The following is a 10,043-nucleotide window of genomic DNA, read 5'->3' as shown; positions in this document are numbered from 1 at the left end:
GTTGTATAAGTATATGTATGGGCGTATATGTATATGTGCATGTATTCCCGTATATGTATGTAGCGTGTATGTATGTGTGCCGGTATATGTCTGTAGCGCATATGTATGTGTACACCGTATATGTATGTGTATACCACGTATATGTATATAGCGTGTATGTATGCATGTGTGCTGTATATGTATAGGAATTACATATATGCATGGACGCATATGTATGACTTATACGTTGGGGACGACTTATACGTTGGAGAGACTTACACGCCCATAAGGACTTATACACTTAAAGTGATTTCCAAAATAAACGAAAGATAAACAGCGTATATGTACATAAACGATAAAAATGATATACGAACTAAAGATAAGGAATTAATAAGGAAAGGTAACGTTTAAAATGGGAAATGACTTAGAAATATGATATAATTAGGAGTAGTAGAGTGATGCTTGTTAATTGATACACAGTTAGGCGTGCACAACTCAAGAAGGGCATAACCGTAAATTCAGAAAGGAATCGCTTACAGGTGAGTTTCTAGCCCCATTTTCTTGTTATGTTTTCGGGGTTGTGTGCATACTCGATGTGATTAGTTAATACACTTACCTTGAGTGGTAAGTGTATGATATGTGAATGCTTTATGAATGACATACGAATTATATATGAATGATATAGAAAATGTTATGAGTATGTATGAAAGTATATATAAATGTATATCTAAAAAGAAATGTATGTATGGTTGTAAGATTGTATGGTTAAGAAGGGAACAGACTCTAATAATATATGCGAATGTAGGGAACATACCCTAATAATATCTGCGAATGTAGGGAACATACCCTAATAATATATGCGAATGTAGGGGACATACCCTAACAATATCTGCGAATGTAGGGAACAGACCCTAATAATATCTCTGAATGTAGGGAACAAACCCTAATACTATAGGTGAAGGTTATTTGGGCGAAATGTTCTTTAAAACATATAGATGGCTATGTATGAATGAAAGTATGAAAGAAAGAACGTATAAATGTAAGAAAGAATGCAAGTATGAAAATATAGAAGTATGAATATATGTATGAGTGTTTGTATGAATGAAAGAAGCAATCTAAGTATGTGATATGTATCTACGGATGTGTGTGTGTGTGTGTGTGTGTGTGTGTGTGTGTGTATGAATGTAATGTATGTCGCATGATTAACTAGAACTCACTCAGTGTAGCTGACTTTTAGTATGCACGTAGACCAATATGATAAAGGATCTAGCTTGAGGGGAACACACGGCATGGACTGAACTAACTAGCATCTAGTGAGAAAACCTATACTGAACCAAAACTAACCCGAACCTGAAAAAAGACTAACCCGAACCCGAACCAAAGTACTTCAGATTGGTTCTTGGGTTCGAATCTCGGTTTCGGGTCAACCCGAATAAACTATTAATTTTAAACCAATATATATTTAGTTATAATAAGCAAAGCCTTAGCCGCTAAAGTTATCAAAAGTTTTCCCAAATTGGGTATTCCCACTCCACCTATTATGGATCAGCTGTTTATTCTTTAATAATGTTTCCAGTCTATGATTAAAAGAAACCATAATCGGACACTCTAACCACGGTAGATTGAAAAAGACATGTTGGGTTTTTTTTATTAAGGTTGGACTTGTTAAATTTTATTCCTTTTTTGGTTTGTTTATCAAGTTACGTTGGTTTATTATTTATTTATCAACGCAACAAGTGAAGAAGAATATTTAACTTTAATTTAGCATTGGAGGTTCTGATTATTTTTTAATTTCCAGGATAGTCAAAACCCTATTGGCCCAACCCGAATTACTTGAACCCTGAAAAACCATTAGAGATTTGGTTGAGTTTTGGGTATAGATTTAAAACTTTGAAACTCGAAGAACTCAACCCGAAAAACCCGAATAACACTCCTACCACTGCTTAAAACATGTTTGGGATCAGATTTGAACTTAAGACCTTACGGTTTCTAGCATCCAAATCTTCAATTCACCTCCAATGTCAGTTAAGTTAAAGCTCATTAATAGTTATAAATATCAATATTCTTTTCAAAGAAAAAAGAATTAGTTAATAGTTAATCATCAACCATCCCTCACTTGCGGCCTAGTGGTAGGAGGCTTGAGTTCTCCAATGGAGACTTAAGTTCGAATCTCATTTTTGTCACTTTGGGTGAATATTAGCAATGAAGGATTTGAGCTAGGCCTTGTGCAAAGGTTGTCAGTTCGAACCCCGAGTCCACTCGGGTTTTCTTCCCACTGTGTGTTACGCTAGAGAGTTCTGCTCTTATGGTGACACAACGGCTATCAAGTGGCAGTCGGCAATATGATTTCTCGAGGAACACCAAAGCCAAACTCTAACAGCCGACCTGGGACCGGTCAAGACAACATTGTCTGACCAGAGTAAGACAATGTGACTCTCTAAATTTAAAAAGTATAATAACCTAAATACAAAAAAATCTCAATTCTAAAAAAAATAAAATTACCAACCACTAATTTACCCCTTTTTGATAACCGTATCTCTCCATGAAAAGAAGAAATCCCATTTTCAATAAAACAGTTTTGACCCGTTGTTTCAGGTCAAACTTCAATAATATAATATGTTTTCTAGGTAGCAGCATTCACGTCACCACTTTTAATCCAAAAGCTAAGGAATTCATTCTTTTGAAATGTCAATTCGAATTACTAAGGATCGACTTATTGATTCATCCGATCATCTTTATTTTCAGTATTCCATCATTAAAAGGAAACCTGTTTATAGATGAGAAAATTCACGGTCCCAACTTAACCACCCCCCCCCCCCCTCTTTTAAATTATATTATTAGGGTGCCTCACTCTAGTAAGGATGAGCTTGGGACACTACCTGTATCAGTACCTAATTGTACATGTACCAAAAAATCAGTAAAAACATGTACCAATACTCGTACCAAATTTTTCGGTATGGTACGGGTATTGGTATTTCGGTACAGTACCCGTTTTTTGTACAACTTTGCTTTTTTATTTCCAAATCTTCAACGATCTTGAAGCTGGTAGCAGTATGAGTAACAAAACAACCTGAATTAGTCTGGGTAACGGTACTTGCACAGGTACATGACAGGTACAAAATTAGTACAAGTACCAAATTGGTCGCCGATTTAAAGATAAGATAGTATTGAAGAACATTAATTCGGTCACCGACTTTAAGTTATTTGTTTGTTGGTTCGAGTCTTGAATGTTATATTATATAATAGTTAATACTGAAAAAACGTTTGGTACTTGTTCAATAATAACATGGGTGGAGACTTTATTTTTTATATTAAATATAAAGAATCCCAATTTAACACCTATATATTTCAAGCAAGTACAAAATACCAAACATACTTGTACCTGTGCTCGATTGTACCTGTACCGAAATTCAACATAAATGAATACCAATATCCGTACCGAATAGACTAAATCGGTATGGGTACATATACATGTACGGATACAAATACGGGTATTTGGGACAAAATGCTCATCCTTAAGTAAGACTAGAAATGGTTGTTATAAAACAAGTTGACTACATTTATTTATTTATATATAAAGAAAAAAAATAAAAATGCCGTTTTTAAAAGGTTAATTTATACGATAGCTATAATATAAAAGTTCAAGTAACAATCTGAATGATCTTATCCTCACAGATACATACCTTAAGAAAGATAAGATACAAGAGGACATGTATTTGTGAAACTTGGTGTACAATCTGCCTGCCTGTAATTATTAGTGAGACGTTGAAATGATGATCACTAACTTCATGAGATATGAAGAGGTGATATTTCACTAGTGAGAAGAGACTAAAGATGATCACTGCCTTGACTTGAGTAGTGAGAAATTATTGATTGAAGATAAGCGTTTGTGAATGCCAGTAAGTGTATGCAATTTAATTAAGTTAATTAATAATTAACAACCACTCGAATTACAATAGATCTTGTATTTTGAGTTGATGGATGTTGAGGGTACTTTAGGTACGTAGCACCCCTCTCTCCCTAATATAATTGGACGTGTAGAAATTAAAGGATAATAGAATATATTGCCACAAATATGTTCAAACCTTTAATTTGAATGATTAAGGAGATTTTGTTTAAAGTTTGTATGACCATTATTGATTCATACGGTAGATAAGTTTTATATGTATATATAGTTAACGTTTGGTCGATATCAATTAAATTTGTTATGGTTTCAAAACTAAACCTAATAAATAATTTGGTAAAATAATATATTTAAAACAAATAAACCCAAAAACACATGTTTAAAACATAAACAAAGGCGAGTTAATACAAATTCAATAGACATCGTTTTAGTTTTAAAACTAAACCCAAAAAAATAAATTCGTCACCGAAATTATTGCATTTGAGTGTGATAATACGTTGTCTATTAATTTCATTTCACACGTATTACGTTGTCTATTAATTTAAAATATTTATACATAATATCAGTCACAAAAAAAACAAAGAAAATGACACTTTGTCCTTTTCCCCATCCTCTTAAGTCTTACCTATTCCATAAATAATAAAAAGGTGACATCTCTATCACCCTTTTAAATTTATTATTAATTAATAATTAATTCATTAAAATCCACCCCCACCCTATGAAATTAAAGACGCCATCACGAAATCTGCATGTATGCGTCCAATTTGATTAAATCCACACGCGTCCCTACCCCCTTAAGAAAGAAACAAATACACTCTCAGAAAAAAAAAATATTGAAAAACAAATACTTTTAAGAACAATTAAAACAGGGCCGTAGTCACCCCGGCCCACCATTATCCTTTGCCACTGGATTTAAGGTTATGATATTCGTGTTAGTTTAGGAATATATTTTTTACAGAAATATACATCTATGTATATATATCATCTAACTTATATACTTAATAGACACTTTTGATCTAGTTGTATTAGTGTGTATAAAATGATGTCCCCTTTTAAGGTTGAGGTTTGAGTTTTGTAGTGGACTAGAATTTAGACTTGGAAATAGGGTGTGTTAGCCATTAACATAATGTAATTGATAGGTATCATTGTATTGTAATTAGAAAAGATATTTATGTAATTAATTAAAAGTTTAAAACTCATTACAACAATGAATCAAAAACTTTAAAGTTCAGTGTACCATTGTAATGCATTACATATATACTTGTAATGGGATACACGCTTTTATTGTAATCAATAATATAACACACCATTAAAGGTTGTTATTTTAAAATCTGTATTTAATAAAATAAGTAATTGTCTACCGTCAAGTGTTATATTTATTTCTTTTTATTAACAGCAACAAAATATTCTAACTGCAATCGAGAGACGAATAACAAGTTGCGTCGAAACCCCCTTTTAAATGGCAACTCCGATAATACTGAAAACAAAATTACCGTCCTTTGGCATCGAAGAGTTACTTTGCACGACCCATTGAACTCTTTGAGTTGAATCAACATTACTAGCTATTTAAAATTATCTTTCATCTGCTCGTTTAATAATTTTTAAATCTTTCATAATAATAAAAATATTGTTTTTATTTCATTCGTGTTAAGGTAGGGAGGTTCAAGTATCACTTGTGATAACATATAGGGGTTCCAGGTTGAGCTAAAATTTTCTAGCTTATTTTGGGATTTCTTATGGTATAATAAAGATGTTTGGTTGAGTTAGCAACATGTCAATGATTTAAATGATGTTAAGAAAAATAGACAACTTTTTAACTTAATATTAGAAAACAATTATTTTCTAGATTTAATGATATAATTTCAAAAATAAAGTATATTAAAGATTAAAAAGTTAACAAAACTATTTTTGGTTTAAGTTTAAATAAATAGTCAAGCATACAACGACATTTCCTTATTTAACTCTTTTGATATATTTAACCTCTCATTACTACAATCAATTCACCTCATCAATTTTAATTCATTCATTATATATATATATATATATATATATATATATATATATATAGATATAGATAGATAAACACAAACATATATACACCACCCCTACCTCCCTTTGTTTTTTGTTGATAACTAGAGGCCACCCTACAACAAACCAAAAACACCATCACACATTACAAAAGAAAAAGAATCTCTCTTTCTCTATATACAAACACATCAAGTTCTTATTTTACAAGTAACGGTGGTTTCCGAATGGCGATTCAAGCCAGGCTGTATTCGGAGAATCTCGCCTTCCCGTTCATCAACGTCGACGACGGTAGCGGCGATGCACAAATATTGATCGAAAGCGCCTGTGGTCTCAATGATCTCTATCTTTTTAACCTTCACCACCAACAACAACAATGTCAACAATCACAACCACCTCCTGGAATTCAAACTTCATCCTTTGACAACGCTTTTAATAACCCGATATCGCTACAATATTCTTCGGCGAATATTATTCAAAAACATAATCAAGAAATCCAAGGTCTCATTAGCTTACATGTAAGCAATTTCAATTCTTTCACATAGCCACAACAACATTCTTTCAAGATTTATACTTTTATTTTACTTTAGGGTTTGCATGCACATACTTAGAAAAATTATTTTTTAAAAAAAATCAAATATTTAGTGTAATAAATTTCTGAAAAATGATTTTGTTATGGCTATTTATATATGTTATGTAAATAAATAAAGTCATAAATAGTTGAATTTTCGAAAATCATGTATTTATTTGCAAACAATTAATTTTGTTGTGTTTTTACAGAATGCAAGATTGAAATCAGCTTTACAAACTCACAGGAAGCAACAATTACTAACAATATTGACAAACTATGAATCAAAATCCAAACTATTACTTGGCCAAAAAGACGAAGAGATTAACCGGGCAACAAACCGAAGAATCGAGCTAGAAGAGTTCTTGAAACGAACAGAAAGCGAGCGACAAAAATGGCAGACAACGACCAATGAAACCAAAGCAGTTGTGATACAATTAAACAACACAATTGAGGCACTCATTGGTGATCAGAATATGAAGAAAGATGCTGAGGATGAAGGCTCTTGCTGTTATGAAAACATGAAGAAGTCAAAGAAGATGACTTGCAAAAGCTGTTTTAATGAAGATTCATGTGTAGTGATGCTTCCTTGTAGACATTTATGTTCGTGTGAATCATGCGATGTTTTTCTACAATCATGTCCGGTCTGCAAAATGGTGAAGAAAGCTAGCTTACAAGTTTCTCTTTTTGATTCTGCTTTGTAAATTTATTTTTTTTAAAAATATTTGATTTTTTTATTTTATTTTGGGAAATTATATACAGATTTGGTTTAAATTTATATTGTTATAGTTATTTCGTAGTATTTAAGGAAAAAGAAGAAATTTAAATTACTTAATTTATTTATATATTTATTATTTCCTGATTATTTTAATGTGTTTATGAGAGTTCACATGTGTGATGCTCTGATGGTATCTTTTGCTTTTATGGCTGCTTTGGTCTCATATTGACGTGGAATTTAATGTTGAGTAATTTGCGGGGCAGAATTTATGGCTCTGATTTCAAAATGTTCGTCGCTCTTTCGTCGTTCGCTCGAAAATTGTTTGAAAAATGATCGTTCGATTTCGACTCGGTTTGGAAGTGAGCCGTTCGGATCAATTCGGTTTAAAAACAATCCAAGCACGAGCAAAGCCTCGCTTGGTTTGGTTCGGTTCGTTTTGCTCGATTTATTTTTTATTTATTAGTTTTATATATAAACTTTATGAATATATATAAAAGTATACTATTTTTTTTAAGTTTTTAAAATTTCAATCTTTTGTGTTGAATTCAAAGTTCAAATTTAAACCATAGCCGCTCGTTTTATATATGTTTTGTTGTTAACTTTGAGTTTTATACATTTTAAAGGTGGAACTTTAGGCAATTTAGAGTTAAAGTCTTGAATTAATGATATTTTGAAGTTTTAGAAATTTAAAATTGAAAACTTTGTACGAAACCAAGCAAAACCAAGCCAAACCAAGCTGCTTGGTTTCAAACCGAACCAAGTTCAAGCATTAAAATATCGCTCGTTTCTTTAAATTCAATCCGCTCGGTTCGGCTCACTTTCAAACCAAACCAAGTATGAGCATGTCCGCGTTCGGTTCGGTTCGTGAACAACCCTATTGCGTAGTATATTTTGTTGGGATTTTCTATTTTGTTTGGTAAAAATTGACTTTCAGGGGTGTTTGAGATTGCTTATTTTACTTCCTTATGACTTATAACTTTCATAAAAAAGTCATAAAGTGTTTGACAAAATTGAAAATTGTGAAGGAAATAGGTTATAAGTTATACTTTTGTAACTTATAACTTATGAGAATAAGTTATAAGGAGGTGGAAATAAGGAATCCCAAACACCCCTAAATAAGGTTTTAACTTCAAATTTGATTCCAACAAGATTTTAACTTCGAATTTAATGTTGTTTTTATGAAAATCACAGTAAACAGTTAATATGATATTTCTTTTAATTTTATTATATTATTTTTAACAGCGGATTTTACTAAAACTGGCCAAAAACTTCCAGCTAGAATCCAGATGCTATATTTTACAAATAATAAATACGTTTAAACAATAAATATGTGAAGTGTTACATTATTTAAAATAATTGAAGAGTTACGAAAATGAGAGTAAGATTTATGGTTTTGGGTTTCGTATTTTAAAGCTCTAAACGTTTTTCTATTCATCGGGAGAAGTTACTATAAAGAATGAGAAGTGTAATATAGTAATAGAAAATTAAAAATTGCCCACTCAATTGGTATCAATGTGTTTGGAAAACGTTTTTCTTCTTAAATAAGTACTTTCGTGGTGGGCGACAAATGCAGGGTGATTTTGGCATCCCATTACACCTAGCTTAACGAGGATTCAATTTTTGTGATGGAATAAAAAGGCTTTTGACTTTTGTATTATAAAGTTTAGACGATTTTGGTTCATTGGGAGAAGTTGTAGATGTTAGAATAAATATATTTTATATATATTTATATATGGCCCTTATAATTATTTATCTTATTATTGATCATTGACCTAAATAACCTTATGTTTATAACTGGTAAATCCTTGATGGACGGAATTACCCTTACTAACATTAATAGGGTTTCCCCTTGGGTGTATATATAGAGAGCTTATTAGAGAGGTTAATAACTAATGATGAATAATAACACCATAAGAATCATCCCCTACCTCTCTCTCTCAAATCGTGTTCATCAAGAACACCTAATCTCCATCCTAACCATACACCCTAAAGGGGAACTCGATCAGATTAAGAAGATGTCAATCTCAAACATCACTGGATTATCAGGTATTACATATTTCCTTGTTTCCATTATATCATCGATTATAGAAACTGATCAACATGTGGTATCAGAGCATGATGTTGATTAATCAGTTTCTTCGATGTCCATAAAAACTGAAATTAAAATAGGAAATGAGTTTTTGATTAAAACCCTTATGTTTACGGTTTTGATCATCATCATAAAACTGATTGGATCTGATGTTCGTATTACTTCTAACGAATTGTTAGGTCTGATTAAAACCTGTTCATTATAAAAACCTGATTATTTTCGAAATCTGTTTTACAAAACTTTCAGATTTCGATTCCAGTATTAAATCTGATAATATAATCGAAAACAGTTTCGTAAAATTCTTGAAACTGTTCTTGTTTTTTTCGAAGATGTTCTTGAAGAACATCATAATTTTCGAAAACTAACCTTAATTAGGATTAACTTGGGAAAATGAAATCTGTTAAAGAGATAATATTATCTCTAAGTTTAATTTCAAAATCTTTTAAATAAAATAAAAGATATAATTTTGAAATCTTATTAGAATTAGAGATAATCTAAAACTTTAAAGAAATAATATTATCTCTAAGTTTAATTTCAAAATCTTTTAAATAAAATAAAAGATATAATTTTGAAATCTTATTAAAATTAGAGATAATCTAAAACTTTAAAGAAATAATATTATCTCTAAGTTTAATTTCAAAATCTTTAATATAAAATAAAAGATATAATTTTGAAATCTAATTAAAATTAGAGATAATCTAAAACTTTAAAGAGATAATATTATCTCTAAGTTTAATTTCAAAATCTTTTAAATAAGATA

General features: G+C 31.0%; 1 protein-coding gene across 1 annotated transcript; it reads left to right on the top strand.

Annotated features, from left to right (window-relative positions):
• The first annotated feature begins 6,135 nt into the window (after positions 1–6,135).
• On the top strand, positions 6,136–7,180 carry LOC143591268 (putative BOI-related E3 ubiquitin-protein ligase 3). The gene is made up of 2 exons (XM_077071521.1): positions 6,136–6,426; positions 6,689–7,180. Exons 1-2 carry the CDS (start codon positions 6,136–6,138, stop codon positions 7,178–7,180), a joined length of 783 nt encoding a protein of 260 aa, XP_076927636.1.
• Positions 7,181–10,043: the final 2,863 nt, after the last annotated feature.

Source organism: Bidens hawaiensis, unplaced genomic scaffold (genome assembly GCF_021521415.1).
Source record: "Bidens hawaiensis isolate Kalapana, Puna unplaced genomic scaffold, B.hawaiensis_p1.1 tig00039499_1, whole genome shotgun sequence".
NCBI classification, from domain to species: Eukaryota; Viridiplantae; Streptophyta; class Magnoliopsida; order Asterales; family Asteraceae; genus Bidens; species Bidens hawaiensis.
This window is presented reverse-complemented; position numbering and strand designations above follow the sequence as displayed.

Bases quoted from the DNA above. Each gene is read 5' to 3' on its own strand.
- LOC143591268 (XM_077071521.1), top strand. From the start codon at position 6,136: ATGGCGATTCAAGCCAGGCTGTATTCGGAGAATCTCGCCTTCCCGTTC. The intron at 6,427-6,688 runs GTAAGCAATTTC...GTGTTTTTACAG, and splicing joins AAGGTCTCATTAGCTTACAT to AATGCAAGATTGAAATCAGC.